General features: G+C 44.0%; 1 protein-coding gene across 4 annotated transcripts in view; it reads left to right on the top strand.

The window, feature by feature from the left end:
* The first annotated feature begins 2,448 nt into the window (after nucleotides 1-2,448).
* STX7 (syntaxin 7) overlaps nucleotides 2,449-19,931 on the top strand; it is a 47,488-nt gene continuing 30,005 nt past the window's right edge. The window contains exons 1-2 of one of the 4 annotated variants that reach the window (XM_023651103.2): nucleotides 2,449-2,599; nucleotides 9,515-9,665. In XM_023651103.2, the coding sequence (XP_023506871.1) occupies nucleotides 9,581-9,665 (85 nt within the window). In that variant the 5' untranslated portion in view covers nucleotides 2,449-2,599; nucleotides 9,515-9,580. Of the gene's footprint in view, nucleotides 2,600-8,295; nucleotides 8,422-9,514; nucleotides 9,666-14,394; nucleotides 14,520-19,931 lie in introns of those variants that run through there. The other 3 variants (XM_070223880.1, XM_070223879.1, XM_070223878.1) reach the window with 3 other exon arrangements.

The following is a 19,931-nucleotide window of genomic DNA, read 5'->3' as shown; positions in this document are numbered from 1 at the left end:
CCCTCCCTTAAACACAGAAAGTCCATGACATTCCATCCTTAGAGTTAGTGAGCTCATCTGTTCCCAGGGTTCCAACCAGAGCTCTATCCTGAACACTAGCTCACATTTTCAGGTACCTGTAGGGCATTGAGCATCTCAAACTGGATCTCCCTTCCCCAGGATCTTAAAGACAACACGTCCAAAGCTCAACTTATTGTCACTTTGCTCCCTCATTTGACCACCTCCACCTTCAAACTGCAATTGCTTTATTAGCAACCTCCGAGCCCAGTTGGCCACAGCACGTTCAGCTCAGTTTCACGTGTCCTAAGAGTGAGTCATCTCCTTCATTCTCCATATCTATTTGATTTCCAAGTCTTCCTAAATATTTCTCAAAGCTGTCCTCACCTCTTTTTCTCCAATGTATTTGCTTTAGTTAGTCCTTCAATATCTCGGATATTGGGGAGATTCTTGATGGGGGATGCTACTATTGCAACAGCCTCCTTAGTGGTTGCAACCTCTCTCTCCCTCCTTCTCACCCTCCCACCCTCTAGTCTCAGTGTTCTTTCCTTTTAATTTCCCTCACTTCTCAGAGTTTTCTTCATAGCATGGAATTACCAACACATCACACCTCTGCTTAAAATTCTTTAATGGTTTAACTCCTATTAGATACTCATTTAACGTGATATAGAGGCTTTTTGTTATATGAACTCCATTTGCCTTTCCAGTCTCATACCCTGCCAATCCGCCGGCTATGCTCTATCTAAGTAAACTTATATAGAGATCCCTAAGAGTTTGCACTTGCCTATGATTTTATAAATTTTTATGTGCTTCTTTTTTTGCCTGAAATGTCCTTTCCCATCTTGTTTTCCCAGTGAACCTTTACACATCTTTCAAGATTCTGTGTACACTTCCCCTTTGGAATGGTCCCTGACCCCACAGTAAGGCGTCGGCATCTCTGGGCTGCCACTGCGCTGCGTACAAATCTTTATCACAGCTCCTCTTATAGTGTCGTGGCAAGGATCACTTCTGGAGCTCCTTGAGGGAAAACACTATACCCTACCCATCTTGGAACCTGCAGCGCCTGGCACAATACCTGACGTATGACAGATTTTCCATGAACAGCTGCCGAATGAGTGACATGGTAGGAAGATCTCAAGATTCCGAATTAGGTCAGTTGGACATGTGTTGCTTATAATTACCTATGTGATTTTGATGAAGTTTCTTTGGGTTTTAGTTTCTTTAATCTGTGAAACGAGGAAGTAGACCTAGATTTTCCATAAGGGCCTCCCCAGCTTTCATACTCTGTGGTTGACACTATTGCCTTTTATAGAGGTTGAAACACATATTTTGTCTGATCACAGAATATATTATACAAATTTAAGAATACTGAAGAAAGGAGAGATTTCACATGAAAATCTGAATTTCCAGTGTATCTTGACAAAGTAGAAAATTTGACTACTGGGTATTGGGCCAGTATTCCTAAAAGTCTACAATTGGCTCTAGGTGAATCACGCTGCCCCTTCAGATGGGGTGTGTGCCTTCTGCTTGGCCAATATGCCCACCTCACTCCATCACCCCCTCTTCACAGAGGCAGAGTATAAGTTGCTGCTTTTTATCACACTTGCACTGTAGTTTTCTTCAGTAAAGATGAGAAAGAAATATTTCTTGTTCCCATTTATCTGTTAAAAGTAGAAAAATGAAAAATAAACTGAAAGACCCTTGTGTTTCTTATCCCTGGCCGACCTTACTTTTATGTACATATGTATGTATAATTCCAAACAACCTAGAATTCGCTCAATTCAAAATACTCTTGTTTTTTCTTCTAAGTGCATCTGGCCTTTTGATGTCCTGATGATCCTTTCAGAAAACAGTGTTGCCTTAATACCGGCAGAAGCCAAGCCAATCTATCTTCTAACTCATTTGGTGAGGCATTTCTTTCACCTGAAGCAACTGATGCTGTTTTAACACTTACATTCTGTTTGAATACTGTATTTATTACGAGAACATTCTCTGCTCTCTTCAAACCCCGTGAAAACTGCGCCCTGTCCTTCAAGGATGACCTGTATGTGCCACGAAAACTCGTCTACCAAGTGAGCACACGGAGGTGACTTCCCTGATGCCTGCATTGTTCCTGCTGGCATTGCGCATTTGCGTTCGCACTTGTTAATGGACCCGCGAATACTCTCCTGCAGAGCCGAGGGTTAGCAAACAGGAGGCACGAGCTGATGCGGCGGGCCGAAGACTCGAGGCTAGGGAGGAGGGCACCCATGGATACAGACGACAGCCCCCCTCCGTTCCCTCCTCTCGTTTTTCGCACGCAGGCCGAGGCGTTCACCATCTGCGTGCCACGCCTCAAACACCCCTCGGCAATTTTGCTGGTCCCCCCCAACCGCCATTCCTCAGCTTAGAGCCCGAAGGGGCGGGACAGGGCCGCTGTCACTCAGCTCCGCGGGCCAATGGGAGGGGAGCGAGCCCGCCTCCTTCCCAGGCCGTACAGCGGGCATGCGCAGTGGGCGTCCGGACGCCACCGCCCATCAGCTGAGAGCGTTGCTTGCGGGCGGTGGGGCCGGGGGTCCCGCGGCCGGAGGAGGAGGAGGTGGCGGCGGCCGAGGAGGTCGGGGTAAGAGGGGCCAGGGGCGGGGGGCGCTGCGCCCAGGGGCGCGTGGCCCCGCGGCTGCCGCGCCTCCGTGTCGCTGCGCGTGGTCAGGTGGCCGCCGCCCTGCGCTGTGCGGCGGGCGCTGGGGAGGCGGCGGCGGCGGCGGCGGCGGCGGGCGCTGCCCCGGCTCGGGAGCGCACCGCGCCCCACGGCCCACGGCCCGGGCCGGCGCGGTCAGCAGGGCCCGGCCTCCCGCCTGCCCCGCGGGCCGCGCGCTCCGGGTGGGGCCGGCGGCCGGGCCGCTCGGGCAGCTCCGGATCCAGCTGGCGCCGGGCGCGGGGCGCGAGCTGAGCTCTTCCTCTTTCCGAGTCCCGGCGGAGACGCGTCTTCCCGGCGCGGCTCCGGGAACCGAAAATGCGGGCTGCGGGCGGGGGCGCGCGCCTGCGTCCCGGGGCGCCCTGGCGTCGTTTCCCCATGGGCCTGATGGCTGTGACAACGCGCCAACTTTCTTTGATCTCAGTCCATCTCATTATGGGTTTACCTAAGGACCTTTAAAAATACATAAAATGTTTCCAGGCGCCCCCCCCCTTGTTTTTTAGGTTGTTACTTTCTTTAAACTCAGACCAAAAGAGAAAAAAAGCATTGGGTCAGATGCTGTATTTTTTTTCTCTCGGGTTTCTTAGATTTGCTTGGCTCTTATATACATACATTCCTTTTTGTTTAATTCAGATCAAAGTATTCGGACTATACATATGTATAATGTAAAACTTGCACGGAATGTGGACGAGGAATGAGGAAATGCTGCGCTGTTTGGTAATATTGTAGCTGGGCGTTTCTGGGGGGTGGCCCGAGCAATAACTGATAGCGGTGTTAAACTGTGTCTCGTGATGTGGACAAGCCTCTGCTTTGCAGGCCACTTTGAGAAGTTCGTCTGACTTGTGACTAAGAATTATAGTCTACTTTAAAAGTTTCTGTGAAAGTTAATACGATAGTGTATTAACTCATTAACATCTATGTAATTTTTCTTCAAGTATGTTGCATCTGCTCCCAATAACAAGGTCCATCCTAATTTTGGTTATGATCCCAAACTTGAGCCACGTGCTGGTGTTTGAAAAATAAATTCTATAAAACACCTGCAGTAAGTCTGAGTAAAGTTTGCCTGTGATTCCATTTAATTTGAACGTTTACTATGTGAAAGGGTGAAAAATCCTTGGTATTGTGAACTAAACCCAAATAGTATAATAGGTTAATGGATGGAGGAGCTGAGCTAAAGAGTGCAGGTAGTGTAGTTCATAGAGAAGGCTCATGTCTGTAGAGCGATGGCGCTGACATTCATGGAACATCTGTGGATTCCAGAAGGTGACAAGGTTCTCTCTCTCATGTTTATTTTCCAGAGGTAGAGATAGATAATAAACTGTATCCTAACTGGGTCATTGTAAGTGGTGATTAGCACTATGATGCAGTAAGCTAGACAGAGCAACAGAGAGTGGCAGGGTTGGTGACCTCTCACTTCACATGGGAGTGGTCCCAGAGAGCTTCTCTAGCCTGTGATGAGAGCTTGCTGGGAAAAAGGAGCCTGTCTCAGAAATCATGGGAGGAGCATTCTCGGCATAGGAAATGGCACCCAGCAAAGTCCCAAGGCAGCAGTAGGCCTGGAACATCCAAGATCTGAAAGAAGGCACTGGAATTCAGTGTCTTAGAAATGGTCATATTTACCCTCACACTAGGTGTGTGTTCTTAGGAAATAGGTACATTTATTCATTCATTCTACAAATATTTGTTAAGCACCTGTTATATAGCCAGGTACTAAGAATAGAGAGTCCACAAAACAGAGGAAAAAAACCCCTACCCCTCTGGGAACCTAACATTTTGGAGCACGGCGTGGAGGGAAGTCTAGTGCTTTACGGTGCTACTCACAATTAAGACTGTTTCTATTGTTTTGTCCATGCTAGATTTATAGAGCATGAGGTTTATGCTTCATGGGACTCTTAAAGATTCTGCACATGTCCGCTAGTAACTGGAAGTGGTGTTTGACACTCAAGATTCCATATTAAAATTTCCTTTGTTCTTTCATTTGTTCTCTTTAGAAACAGTCTTGAGAAGATGCTCGTTATGAGTATAGTTGGCCCTTCATATCCATGGTTCCACATTTGCAGGTTCAACCAACAGTGAATCTAAAGGCCTACGATGTTTACATCTGTAGTGAACATGTACAGACTTTTTTTTCTTGTCATTATTCCCTAAAGTTTACAGTATAACAACTATTTACATAGCATTTATATTGTACTAGGTATTATAGGTAATTTAGAGCTATTTTAAGGTATATGGGAGGATGTGTGTAGGTTATGTGTAAATACTGTGCTATTTTATATAAGGGACTTGAGCATCCCCAGATCTTGGTACCAATCTTCTGCAGACACCGACAGAGGACTGTCTTGCACTTTGATCCTCTCTGTCCTCCTTTGTCTTTATGGGGTTGATATATCCTAATAGGAACACAATTATTGAAATGTTTAGATGAGCACTGTTTAGTAGAACTTTCTGCTGTGATGGTAATGGTCTATGCGTGAGCTGTCCAAGTCACTGGCCATACATGTGATATTTGAACACGTGGTAGTGCAGTACAGATAATGAGTTACTGTTATTCTGAGCAGTAAAACTAGGAATTCTGAATTGGCTTTCAGAAGTATTCAGCAAGAGAACTTTAGTGCATATTAGCTCTGGGCCAGGTGCTGGGGACCGATGTGGGAAGCAGACACCAGAATAACTTGGTTGATTAAGCCTGTACACAAAGATAAACTTTTAAGTCAATTTATAGTTAGCTATGTGTCTGTCTATCCGTGTATGTATATTTTTTTACAGTAAAGTTCATCATTTGGCTCCTTTATTTCTCATATCTCATCATCAGAAGAGCCAGCCACTGTTGTCCTTACATACCACTGCTAGCAGAATAAGAGAGAAAAGGAGTAAACTTTTCAGCTATGTTACCTTGATCCACGCAGGTACTTATCCCAAGCCTGTTTCCCCATCTTAGGAGTGGGCTTAGCAAAACTTCATATGGGGTCTGCAGAAAGGTGGTAAATTTGTTTTTTCTAATTGAGTGGGCTCACGTGTCCTTGATTTTGTTGCAGAGGGAGGCAACATGATTTAGTGTTTTGAAAATATGGGCTCTAAGATATAGTTTCAAATTTTAGCTTTTTTCTTACATTTAGCAAATTACTTCTTCTCATTATGTCTGTGTCTTTATATGAAAAATCGGAATAATAGTTGTACCTACCTCATAGGCTTGTTGTAAGAATCAGCTGAGAAAAAGGTGTAAAAGTCCTAAAGCCAATGCTTAGGAAATAGTAAGTTAGCCATTGTTAATGTTGTTGAGTTTTTATGTATCTTTCTTTTCCATCGTTGGCAAATTTCTTTTCGTTCGTCAGTCGATGCTGAGCTGAGGTGAACACGGCTGTGCCCTTTCTCTAAGGAAATTCTCACCACTCCAACGGCAGCAGCTCTTAGGATGTGTGAAACCTAATTATGTCACCAACAGGAACTTTCCCAAATTTAGTTGCTTGAGTAAAGGGATGAGGAAAGTGGTAGTGTTTGTAGCTAATTGGTTGATTCTCTGAAGAGGGAAAAGGGGGGCCTGAAAAGGAAATGGTGAGAAGGCTTGGGCTAGGCTGGCGTGAGTTTTGAGATTTAAGGGAAATGCCGAAATACCAAGCTCGAGGCGACAGGACTCAGTGATTCACTTGTATCTCCTGTCTTGGGGAGAGAGTAGGCCTTGGGGAATAACGTGGTTTTGTGGTTGCTCTATGCAAGCAAGTTGTCATTGTCTGTTGATGCTGGCCCTGCAGATACAAGAGCAGATGGTACCTTTCCTCTGCACAATGGAAAAGCTCTTCGTCCCTGGACATGGGTTATCTCATTTTGATCCTGGCAGCAGGCCTCCGTGCTAAGTGTCTTGCCCAAAGTGGAGATTTCCTGTTACCAGTTCCATTGGCAGCTGAGAAGGCAGTTGGCGGGTTCCTGTAGTTTCGAAGACACGTAGACACTAAAGAGAGTTGAGTGTGACTTGGGTGTGAGACTCATTTGTGTATAGGTATATTTATGTATGTGGATGGAGGAGTCCTCCTAAGAGCGTACATAAATAAGAGAAAGGAACATTTCCTCATTCAATGTGTTTGTGTTGGCTGGGAGCCAGTTTTTCTAGAAATCTGGTTGATAGAGGGGAAGGAGGAAGAAAGATGCCATTGAGCCAGGAGAAGATTGACTCTATCCATGTAGTGGAATATTATTTGGCAATGAAAAGGAATGAAGTATTGATACATGCTACTACATGGATGGACCCTGAAAACGTGCTAAGAGAAAGAAGTCAGCCACAAAAGAACACAGATTGTGTGATTCCATTGATATGATGTGTACAGATCAGGCAAACCCAAAAAGACAGACAGTACATTAGTGGTTGCCTACAGCTGGGGAGGTTAGAGAGAAACAAGAAGTGACTGCTAATGCATATGGGCTTTATTTTGGGGATAATGAAATGTTCTAAAAGTGATGTGGCAATGGTGGCACAACTTTGTGAATATTTTAAAACACCATTGGGTTGTACACTTTAAATAAGTGAGTTGTATGGTATGTGAATTAGTAAAACTCTTGATGAAAAAAAAAGGGGGGGGGGCCGGCCGGGTGGCATAGCGGTTAAGTTCACATGCTTCTCGACGGCCCAGGGTTCGCTGGTTCGGATCCTAGGTACGGACATGGCACTGCTTGGGAAAAAGCCATGCTGTGGTAGGTGTCACACGTATAAAGTAGAGGAAGATGGGCATGGGTGTTAGCTCAGGGCCAGTCTTCCTCAGCAAAAAGAGGAGGTAGCAGCAGTTAGCTCGGGGCTAATCTTCCAAAAAAAAAAAATGCAGCATTTAGAGATCCGATTGCTGATTTGCAGGATGTTTGAGATAGTGTTGGTCTCATTGGATCCCCAGGTCCAGTCTTGTTCTGTGTAGGCCCCAGCTCTTCAGGTGGCTGCAGGCCCAAGTCCAGGGTGACCTGAAAGGAAGTTTCTTGCTGCCGCCGTTCAGCTGTCTGAGTTGAGGTCTGAGTTTACCCATTTATGAAATTAGTTTTGGGTCTGTCTCTAGGACTTGCTGAGGTCCAAAGGGCCCAGAATAGATAAACTGGACCAGTAGATCAATGAAAGAATGGAGAGCATCTGAAAGCTCCCAGGAATTCCAGGTAGCCAGGCACATTCCACGATGCATCAGAATTTCAGGCATGGAGCCAGGTCTTTTCCACCTGTCTCAACAGTTCAGCTCTTGTACTTCCTGCTGGTACTGACCCTTAGAACAAAGACACGCATTTCCTTGTTGCCTCTTCTCCCCTACCAGAAATCTCCAGTGGTTTCTTATTGCGACACGTTCAAACTAAACGTGGCTACCAGGGCCTGGCCCCTTCTATGCCATTAGTTTTGCAGCAAGCAGGGGTACCTTTGGAACCAGAACCCTGGGACTGAATCCCACCTCCACCTGGTGGGTGGGTTGGGTTACTTTTCCAGTTACTTAATCTTGGTAAGCCACAGTTTGCTCATCATTAAAACAAGGTTTATTTGCTACTCCATGCTTTAAACGGGAAAATTAGACATTCCATCTGAAGTGCTTTGCATTTCACAGATGTGTGATCAATGTCAGGTCATCCTTCTCTTTCCCTTACTATGTTGTCTCCTGCTTGTCCTAGCCGTGAGTCATCTGACCTGGGGCTGGCCAGGAACCCCCCTTCCTGTGGTAAAGGACACACTGCGTTTGCCCTGTCCTGGGCTTCATGTCTTCGCCTCTGTTGTTTTCTAGACCAGTCATACCCAGGTATCCAGATCTGACATTTCAGTTTCATGAATTCTTCCTAGATGAGGGTGATGTTGTCTCACGTTATTAATTTCAGCCTTTGTCCTAAATGACAAACTCGATTTAAGCAGATCCTTTATCCCTGATGTTTTGTTTGTTTCCTTGCAACTCCCAAGTGCTCAGTTGAGTGCTGAGCATGTCACAGACTCTTAGAATAGAGTTGGCTTACAAATTCCCTGCCCATACCTTTGCAACATTCACTGCACGCTCAGTGGGAAGAGGAGGTCGGATTAGTTGAAATCTTTGCTGTGCATGGTCCTGGACGCAGGGACACCCCTTTTCATCCTTCTTTCTAAACCCTGAGTGGTGCGGTGTGGAGTGAAGAAGAAAAGGATTTCATCTTCCCTGCTTCCTGGAGCAGGACTAGTCTGCTTCCTATCTTATAAAGCACCGGCTTCTGGCAGACGGGAGTTGTTCTTGCTGTGTCAGGAAGGTGTGTGTGATGAGCATTTTACAGGTCATTCCTTTTTTTCTCTTTCGTAGGTTCTGCTCTCTCAAATTTGACCTTCTTCCCCATTAAAATTTGGGCCTCATTAGTCATATGTTCCTGAGGTGCTCCTGTGTGTGTTAAATTAAATATAATGAAATTTCTGGGGATAGCTTGGGGTCTGTATTCCATTTAATAAATATTTAGATACCTATTCTGTGCTAGGAATTACTTTAAGTGTTGGAGAAAAAGAGATAAATAGCATCTGGGCCTTGCCATGTATTTTCTCGTGGTTGAGTTAAGGAGAAAATATATAAGCAATTAACATTATACCCAGAAAAGGGAATTAATACCTCATCCTTAGAGAGAGCAAAGAAGTTCTCAAAGAGAATGTACAATTTGAGTCTTATTTTAATTGTTTAACAAGTTTAGCATAACTCTGTCGTTTAAAGTTCAGTTTTTTTGATAGACATGAGAGTTCTACTATTTGATGTGTTCCTTTGCTAGATTTCAACCCCGTTAGGTAAATCAGGTTTGTACTTATAACCTCCTAGGTTGATAATTTGGAAAATGTAAGCCAGTAACTTTTAAAGTACAATTATGTGACTTTTCTTTTATATTATTTAGGTGACTGCTTAGAAAACTGCACAGCCCACCATCATCTGATGAAATTGGCAAACAAGCACGTCCACCATGTCTTATACTCCGGGAATAGGTGGTGACCCCGCCCAGCTGGCCCAGCGAATCTCATCCAACATCCAGAAGATCACACAATGTTGTGAGTTGAGTTTTAAATTGACTTCACTGTTTGTTTTCAAGTTTGTTTTTTTGAGAAAGATTAGCCCTGAGCTAACATCCGCCACCAATCCTCCTCTTCTTGCTGAGGAAGAGTGGCCCTGAGCGAACATCTCTGCTCGTCTTCCTCCATTTTTTATCTGTGGGATGCCTGCCACAGCATGGCTTGATAAGCGGTGTGTAGGTCTGCAGGATCCAAACTAGCAAGCCCTGAGCTGCCAAAGCAGAACACACGAACTCAACCGCTACGCCACCAGGCTGGTCCCTGTTTTCAATTTGTAACTGAACTTGGTGGAGGTGCATAAAAGGACAACTCTAGTGATGCAAAGAGGGAGGACATTCCTACAAGAGGAGATTTATAAAGGTTAGAACTCTTTAGAATGAATATAAGAAACATATTAGAAGAGATAACACTTACTGCATTTTTCTGTAAAGTAAGTAATGTGCATTATTTCATTAATGCGATAAAGACTTGAAAGGATAGATACTTTTAATTGCTTTAAAATGATCTGGTTCTAAATAAGACGAATGAGACTGTTGGCAAAATGTCGTAGGTTTGGAACTGAGGAACGCTACCAAGAGCTTATGGGACGTATGTTTGTTAAAAGTAAAGTCTGACTGGATGTGGTTTAGGTTAATTTTGTAAAGGGTGAATACATGGTACAGTATTCTGGAGCAAGGGAGAACTAAGGAGGAGACATTTTAATCTAACGGGGGCAGATATAGAAGATAACTACCAGATTCCCCGCAAATTATCCTTTGCTCCACCTGTCAAAGACAGAATACCATGGCCTGTAAAATGCTTATGCTTATTAGTTCTCAGGAAAAAATCTGTAGTAGATTTGAGCCTATAGATGTTTTTTTCTTCCTCAGTCACAGCTAATCACATAGTGGGATCATTCTGGTCATCTTGCTGTCGGTGTCTGGGCCCTCTGCCATTACCTGGGCTCTTTCAGAGCAAGATCATAGAGTTTCATTCGCCAGCCTGCTTTGCTAAGGCTACTCCTTCACTCGAATGTGTTTGCACACTGCTGAAGTAAAGAATGTTTTCAGACGACCAAACTGCGTTTCCTTAGCTAATCATTAACTTCCCCACAGTTACTACTCTACCTAGAAGATTTAACTGAGATGTCAGTGTGTTTTGAAGGCAAAGGGAGTAAAATTAGAGAACAGATAGTTGTAAAAAGGTGCCGCCATGAACAGCTTTGGAAAATAATGCTTATTCTGATCTGGGGTAGTTCTTGTTTTTTCCAGCTATGCTTAGAGGATCAAGGAAGTGACTGATGTGGAGGTTTCGTGTTGTCCACAGCAGGGGCTACTGGAATGGTGCGTTAAGGATGGTACATGAGGGTACAGCAAGGGTGTTCCAGTTTGTCCCTGAGCACCAGTGTTGGCTCTGCCTTGCTCTTCTAGCTTCAGATCTGTTCTGATGGTGGCCACAGCAGGGCCTCATTTTATGGCTCCCTTGCTGCTGGTTAGAATAGTGCTGGTCTGCCTCAGGCTGCCTGTGTGAAAATTAGAAGAATTTATAATTTTAATTTACATGGGTAGAAAACCAGGACCTTTATACAAAAAAAAGGGGGTCAGCAGGCCTTCCTACAGAGAATAGGACAGGTATCCTGTGTTGGGAAAGCCAAATGGGGTCAGGAGTTCTGGGAAGAGGATGAGAAATGACTGTAATGCACTCAGGTTATGGAGCAGTAGGCTCTTGGTGGTACGAAAGGATGTGGATTGGCGATTGAGTGTGAGCTTGAAACGAAAGGAGGAAGGAGGTAGCTTAAGTCAGGTCATGCTCCCTGAGAAAGAGATCTGTTGGTCCAGCCAGATGAGAAGTGATAAATTGGGCAAGTGTTGCATATCTGCGGCATAGCCGATAGCTAAGTAAGCGAATACGTTGCAGTTCGGGGCAGTCTTGGAATGTGTAGGAGGGTGGCAGTGAGACCCCCAGCTGTGCCTTGGGACGAGTTGTTGGGAAGACTGGGACAGTCAGGAGAGGGTACAGCCATCACCTTCAGATGTTTGAAGCACTGTCTTATGTAAAACGAGACGTGTGTTCTGTGTGATCGTAAAGGCCTCCACAAATGAACAGGAGCTGCAGTCATCGGACGTCAACTTGAGAAGGAATAAGGGCTTTGGAAGCGTCCAAGCTGGTCAGGGATGGAGTTGGGTACCTCAGCAGGAGTGCGATCTTTGTTCCTAAGTGACCACTTGTGGTGGTCAGATGTTTCTCAGGTCTGTTAGTAAGAGTATTAAACACTGGAATAATGGCTTAGATAAAGTGACTTTAATTTTGATATTCTGTCTGTATTCATTCATCAGATAATTTGCTGAGCGTCTACTTGCTAGTCACAGTTCCAGACCCTGGGGATATGGCAGTAAACCAGATCCACAAGGCTACGTTCTCATGTAGTTTATAGTGTAAGGAGAAACAGATGGTAAAAAAAAAAATAAGGGCCAGTCTGGTGGCGTAGTGGTTAAGTTTGCATGCTTCGCTTCAGTGGCCTGGGGTTTGCAGGTTCGGATCCCAGGTGTGGCCCTAGCACTGTTTATCAAGCTGTGCTGTGGCGGCATCCCATATACAAAATAGAGGAAGGTGGGCACAGATGTTAGCCCAGTGACAATCTTCCTCAAGGAAAAAGAAGAGGATTGGCAACAGACATTAGCTCAGGGCCAATCCTTCTCACCAAAAAAAAAAAAAAAAAGGAAAAAATTAATGAACAACGTAATTTCCTATGAAGAAAATAAAATGAGAGTGATGTGAGCACAAGTGACTTGGGGAGAAGCTGCCTTCGCTTTGATGGTCCCTGAGCAAGGATGAGAAGGGGCTGGTAGTGAGAAAATACTGGGAAAGAGCATTTAGGTGGAGGCTGCAGCTGCTGTTAAAACAGAGCACTTGAGGCAAGAGTGGCAGGAGATGAAATGAGAGAGGAGGCCGAATAGGTTATCTAGAGCCTTGGAAGCCGTCTAGGGTGTTGAGATTTCATTCTAAGAGACAGGGAAGACACAACCAGATCTGCACTTGGAAAAGATTACTTTGGCCGCTGCTTAGAAGATAGACTTTGGGGCAATAGAAGGGGACACATTGGCCATCAAGGGAGTCTGATGAGGGAGATGCTGGCTTGCACCAGGGTGGTAGCATTGGAGACAAAGAGAAGCACTGGCTATACTGGGGATGCAGAGCCAGCAGGACTTGCTGGTGAATGTGAGTGGGATGAGAGCCAAGAGGGGAGGCCAGGATGAATCTGTGGTTTTCACATTGAGCTACCAAGTGGGTGGTAGTAAGGATGAACTGGGGTGGGAAGGACCGTAGTTCAGAAGAAGTGGGGAGGGTTTTTTTGGCCAAGTAAATTTTGAAATGTCTTTTAAACATCTAAGTAGAGATGTCAGACATCTAATTTAGATATGTGAATTTGGAGTTCACAGTGTCATCGGAGTATAAATGGTATTAATACCATAAGTCTAAAATAGTCACAAAGGAGTGAGTGAAGAGAAGAGGGCTGGAGCGTTAAAAAATGAAGTCAAGAAGGGAAGGAGAAACAGCATAAAAAGTCAGAGAAGGAGTGCCCAGTGGGGTAAGAAGAAAATCAGAATGTGGTAGATTTCCAGCAATCAAAACAAGAGTGTTTCAAGAATGAGTGAGGCATCCTCTGTGTCTAATGCTGCCGCGAGGGACTAAGATGAAAGCAGAGAATTGGATCTGGCAATCTGGTGACTTTGAAAAGAGTGGTTTCATATCCATGTTCCAAGTGTAGATGGAGGAAGAAAGGGAGGAGGACCTAGCCCTTCCATTTAAAGAGACTGCCTGGAATCCCAGTCATCTCTGCTTATGTTACTGACCAGAATTTAGACACAGTCAGATGGCCACACCCAGCTGCTAGGGAGGCTGACAGCATCCTTGAGCTGCCCTGCAATGTGCTCACTAAAATTGGGGAATGCTCCATTTGTGAGAGAAGGGAGGTGTCAATATTTAGTAGGCAACTAGCAGATTCTACAAGAAGTAGAGAGGGTCAAAGAAGGGCTTGCATTTTTCCACTACCAAAGGGAGATTCTAGTGAGAGTATAGTTGCAAAAAATGTGTTTGGAGGCCAGAGGGGAAGGGGAATGGATCGCTAGTGAGTGGTTCGTCCTTCGTCCACTGTACAGAGTCGAGGCGAGTGTGGTGCGGACAGTAGGTGTGGTGGGTGAAGATGGGAGAGTTCCTGAGTGGGTCTACTTTTAAACAAAATAGGAGGCAAGGGCGTCGGATAGAGAATGGGAGGCTGTTGGAAACATAATAGACAGGAGAGAAAATGGACTACCTGTGGTTCTGACAGTCGAGGGAATGGAACATACGGGGAAAGTGGAGAAGAGTTGTGTGGCAGGTTAACTACTCATCTGAGATTCTGGGTCGTGAATGTAGAATGTCATCACTATGTGTTTTTTCTGATTCTCAGATTCGATGTCTAAATGATTTAGACAGAGTAACTTATTGTTATAAGTCTAACCTACCACCAGTGTGTGTTACTGATGAGGGCTGCGTGGAAATCACGTGGATGTGAAAGACAGAAGTGTGAAATTTCAGTTCACTTTTTTCCCATCCGGTAATGCTAATAATACTGGATATGAGTGAATAAGCTGGTACTTTGCACCACATTTAGGTGCTTCTCTTCACACGGTATTTACATCTTTTGAATTTTTGTCAGTACAAATTATTTAGTTTTAAAGAAATCTAAAGAGAACATGGCTGTGAGTAAGGTATCACCCTCGTGGTTAGAAGATGAGCATCTGTTCAGCTAAGCTCCGGTCTTCCTGAGCACTGCAGTGGGCAGCGTTCATTTCCATATTAGTTTTGATTAAGGTCAGTGAAAATTTGTAAATATTGAGTTGTATGGTTTAGTTTATACAAAAAAAGAAAATAGCAACCAACAAGATTTTTGGTTCTTTTTTTTTTTAAGATTTTAATTTTCCTTTTTTTCCCCAAAGCCCCCTGGTACACAGTTATGTACTTTTAGTTGTGCGTCCTTCCAGTCGTGGCATGTGGGACGTCACCTCAGCATAGTTTGATGAGCGGTGCGATTTCTGCGCTCAGGATTCGAACCAGTGAAACCCTGGGCCGCCGAAGCAGAGCACGTAAACTTAACCACTCCGCCATGGGGCTGGCCCTAAAATAGTATTATATTCTGACAATTCCATTTTGCAAAGAATAGGATAGATGAAACAAAATGTTTTTAAACTTGTGTGTTTTTTTCCATTAAACTTTTTGTTAAAAATAGTCTATAGTCTTACCGATTTGCTTTACTAGTGAAGTACTTAAACCATATTGCAATCATGTAATTTATATTAAACATAAAATATTTGTGTCGTAAATACTTAGACATAGAATTATATGAAAATAATGTAACTTTTTAAGAATAAGTAATAAACAGGTATAACAAACTAAGACTTTATTAGGAATTTATCTGTGGAGCATTTGAAATGATTGAGAACGTATTTTTATCCCATGGGAAGAGAGTGTTCTGTTGACTCTGTCACAGACAGCAGGGTATTTGTGTCTCCACAGCCCCATCCTTTGCCCGTGGTGTAGACAGTGTTCTCTGTCACTGTCCCTAACATGGCATCAAGTCTTTCTCAACCCAGTGCTCCAGGCCATCCTTCCCAGTAGACTGGAATTAGCATGCAAATAAAACTGTTTGTTATCCCAGCCCCAGAGGGTCCTAGTGCTTCAAAGAAATGCTCCGATTTAGTTCTCAAGCTTTGGATCGAGATGCTCAAAAGTAACATTTTTATCAGCAGTATCTGGAAATGAGATATCCACCCATTGACCCTTTATCATCTGTCTGTATTTTCCTTGAGACAAACTCCTGCCTGTGATGTATGGTTCAAGGATGGGCAAGCCTCTGTGGGTTCAAAAAGCTGAGCCTTTTTTTTATATACGGTAAACCAGAGCAGGATATTTCACAGGGGCCATTCGTCCTTGCACAAACACACCATATAGACAAGTGTATTCAGGACACACAGAGAACTCATGTCCTTGAAAGAAGCAGAATAAATACATTGAAATCCATCACATAATTAAAGATTGGGGTTTTTTTAAACTTAAAAAAATAGGAGTATAGTGTATAATTGAGTAGTACACCAATTTTGCATGTATTGCTCAATGAGTTATCTATCACAGCACGACATGTGTCAAGAAGTAGAACATCACAGCCCCGCGAAGCCCTCCCCGTGCTTCCAGCCCCTCCGTGCTCTCCAGAGATAACCCGTGGCCTGGTTAATTGTTGTAGTTGTTCTAACTGTCATAGGATCAGGTAACACGTTTTCTGTTGGACTTCTTTCTCCCATGATGTTTGTGCACTTCATCCATGTTGTTGCATGCGGTTTAGGTCATTTGTTTTCATTGCTGTGTGTTATTCCATATGCACACCTACTAGTCTGTTTATTCTCCCTACTGTTGGTGCACATTTGGAGTGTTTCTGGATTTTTGCTTTGTTTTTGTTTTTTTACTATTATGAACAACACTTCTCTAAACATTCTTGTACGTTCTTTTGTTGCATGTGTGCACCTAAGAATTGGGTTTCTGGGTCACAGGATATGTATATGCCCAGCTGTGGAGTAGGTACAGCTAAACAGTTGCCTCAAGTACTTGTACCAGGTTGTCCTCCCACCAGCCAGTGTATCAGAGTTTATGGCTCCAAATCCTTGCCAACATTTGGCGTTTACAGTCTTTTAAATTTTACCCATTTTAGCCAGTGTTGTATCTCATTGTGATTTATATTGCAATTCCCTTTTTAGAATCAGACTTTTCAGAACGTCGCTGAGTTAGGAAAATCAGTGAGACAATAGGAAAAGTTTTCTAATTAGGCAAACCATATATGTGTGCATGTGCATTTCCCAAAATCAGATCTGAATGGCAATGTGACCTTGAGTAAGCTGTTTCACTTTCCAGGATATGATTTTCTTATATATATTTTCTGTGGGCTGGATTATGGCCTCTTCCAACTTTAACAGGCTATATAATTCTAACCAAAATTTTAAAGAATCCTGCAAGCTGTTCTAACATATGCAGGATTATTTTCTTTGTTATTAAGAGACCAATTGCCATATCTGGACCTGCAATGCGTACTTTAAAATCTCATAATGGAAACGGTCATTCACAAGACCAGCTAAAGTTCCACTGAGAGTTTTACATATTATTTCTAAGTATTAGGAGATGGGAGAGGTGCAGTCACAAGAGATTCTGGTGTGAATCATGTCAGAATTAACTAAGTTATGAGTTGGAGAAAATTGATGAGTAGAAATGACAGCTGACCGTGAAACATAGTCCTTGAGATAAAATTTTCCCATATGTGCATATTACAGTAAGTCTTACCACCAATGCTAATGAGAGTTCTGGCATTTGAATTTATTTTAAAGGATAATCTGAAAGAGGAAGATAGAGAGAGGCTAAAGGTTAGCCTTTGGAAAATGAACAAAATAAATCCATTGGTAACATAAGCTATAAATAAATATGAATTTATGAGTGCAGAAGCTATCTGCTAAAATATGCATAATTTATCACGTGGGCTTGTGTGTCTGTGTTTCCCAGAAGATTTGGGAAGGCGGGACTTTCTAGGGAGGCATAAAATGTGTGAACAGCCCATGTTATAAAGGTTAAGAGAAGGTGACTGAAAAATGTTTATGTTGAATCTTCATTGTTTCGGGTTTTTCTTTTTTTTTTATCATTTATCTCTGGTAGATTAAAGCTGTTAGTTCAACACAGGCTTGTTTAGAATTGGAAAGAATGTTACTGGTTTCTCTGTGTTGTAATTAGCTTCTCATTCCGTGTGTGTACTTTCCTTGTTCCTTAAGAAGGATCAGTGCTCTTGTCCCCATGAGGTTCTTAGGACTTTGAGATGAAATAAAGTCTGTATAAACAGGTGGGCCCCTTTGTGACTTTTGAGAATGAATACCGTTCTTAATGAGAGTCTGGTGGAGGGACGCTTGTTTTTGCGTTTGAATGCATGACTGCACAAAAGGGAAGCGCATGTCACCCACTTCTCTTTTTTGGTGCCAGGGCACGTTTTGCTTGCAAACAGCTGCAGTGCCAGAAGTTAATGAGTTTCCTGGAACTGTGTCTTAGCTCAGGAATTGAGGATGTTTCCTTTTGTTCTGAGGTGGTCCATGGGTGGGCATTGTTGAATGTGAAGGCAGTGTGTAGAGTAAAAGGAGTTGAGAGTGTGTTTTCCCTCTCTCTCCTAAAATGCTGTTTGGGATATCTACTTCTAACCTCACACATCTGAGAATATTTGCTTGGATTTTTTCCCCTTGAGGAGAAAAACTTCAGGCGCTTCGGTTTCATGGTTGTGATTGTCTTCCTGCCTAAGGTGTTGACATAGGACAGAGACAGTGTGGAAGGTGGTGTCTTGTCTGGGGGAGCTTTAACAGAGCGACAGCTTTCCCGTCTCGTTGGTGACTTTCCCTGCATGACCGAACGTGAGTGCTGTTTATGACCGAGTGTGAGTGAACTCTGTCTGTTTTCTGAACTGAAACCAGAGGATATGGTTCCAGGGTGCTCCAGGGAGCTGTAGCACCCGCTGCTCCTGGCTGTGCACCATCTGCATGCCTCTGCCCTGAACGTGACCTTTCTTACCATACCCCCAACCCCAAACCCCAGGACTATGAGTCTTCACCCCCCAAGGTCAGTCTCAGTCCAAGTCCTATTGGTTCCACCTGCCACCTTTGTCCATTTCTCTCCATCTCTGCTGTCACCACCCAGGTCCAAGCTGCCGCTGTGGTGTCTTTGCGTGACTGCAGCCTCCAGATGGTCCTCTCTGCCTCTTTCCTGCCTGTCCACAGTCTGTTCTCCACGTGCCGTCCTGGGTGGACTTTTCACACTGTGAGTCATATCATGTCATCATCCCACGGCTGAAAACTCTACAGTGGTTTCCTGTGGCACTTACAGTCCAGTACAGACCCCTGCCGTGCCCCACAGCATCCTCCGGGGTCCCATCCCTGCCCCCAGTGCCGTCTCCTGCCCCCTCCCCCTTGCAGCTGCAGCATTCCAGCTGCGTTGCCCTTCCTTCTGCTGCTCTAACAGTCGAGCTCATTCTTACCTGAGGGTCTTTGCACTTGCTAGTCTTCTGCTTCAAACAGCTTCCCAGATCCTCACGTGATTGGTTTCTTGGTCTCAACCCAAAGCTTACTTCCTTAGAGAGGTCTTCCCTGACCGGCCATTTTGCTTCCTCCATTCATTCTTTTTCTCATTAACTTGTTTTGTTTTTATAATGCCTCTTATCAGTAAATTAAACTGCTAAAATTATTTACTTCTTTTCTGCATTCCCTACTAAAATGTCAGCTCCCTGGGAGAAAGGGCTTAGTGTCTTGTTCACGGCTCTGTCTGTACTGGTGAGTCAGCCCTTAGTAAAAGTGGAATGAGTGAGCCCACATGGGTTACTCAGTGTTTCTCTGTTTTCGAAAAGTAGAGGTGAGTGTGCCTAGAAATGTAGTAGCCGTTAGATAGATGTTCATTTCTTTCCTCTCCTTTGACCTTATGGCAGCCATCTCCTCACTCATTTGGTAATTCAGATGCTGGCTTGTGGATTTTTTTGTGTTTCATCTTTTGTCCTTGTATTTTTTCCTAAGTGCAAACGTTCTTTTCCTTAACCACTCTATCATCTCTTCTCTAGCTGGGGATCAGTCTTTATGCATAACTGTGTTCTTCGAGGGCTTTCCATCCAGAGGCTGTACTGTTGGTTGACAAAGGTTAGAGCAGAAAATTTCAGAAAAGAGAATGTTGTGATTCCAAGATGTGACACTGGAAGGAAGGAAGACAGTTTAATAAAATGGGAAGCCCTCAGATACCCTGACTGCAATGTAAAATTATGTCAATGAAGAAGAAACAAGTATGTAAAGCAGTCTTAAAGGAAAGGCCCATTGCATGCCTGTGAGCTCAGTCTTTAAAGAGAAACAGTTACTAAGAGTGAAGGATGGAGTGAGAAGAGTAAAGAAATCAAATGATGATACATTGATGCATTCAGCATTTTGAAAGTTCTGGGGACGCTTCACCTAGCAGGCAGCTAGGATTGCAGCTTCCTCTGGAAGAGGGTCTTTCATTCTGTGTGGCGTTGAGGAGTACAACAGGAGACCAGCAGAAGGAAGTTAGAACGGTCATGAGTGGTCCTTCCAGCATGGCTGTCTGAGGATGCTGTGGACTGGCCTAGGTTACTCACTCATAGAGGTGTTTGAGCTTAGACTGAACATACTTGACAGGTATGTTAATTTATTCATTACA

The sequence above is a fragment of the Equus caballus genome, chromosome 10, assembly GCF_041296265.1.
Source record: "Equus caballus isolate H_3958 breed thoroughbred chromosome 10, TB-T2T, whole genome shotgun sequence".
Classification (NCBI taxonomy): domain Eukaryota; kingdom Metazoa; phylum Chordata; class Mammalia; order Perissodactyla; family Equidae; genus Equus; species Equus caballus.
The sequence above is the reverse complement of the archived record's forward strand: the minus strand, read 5'-3'. Positions and strand labels throughout refer to the sequence as shown.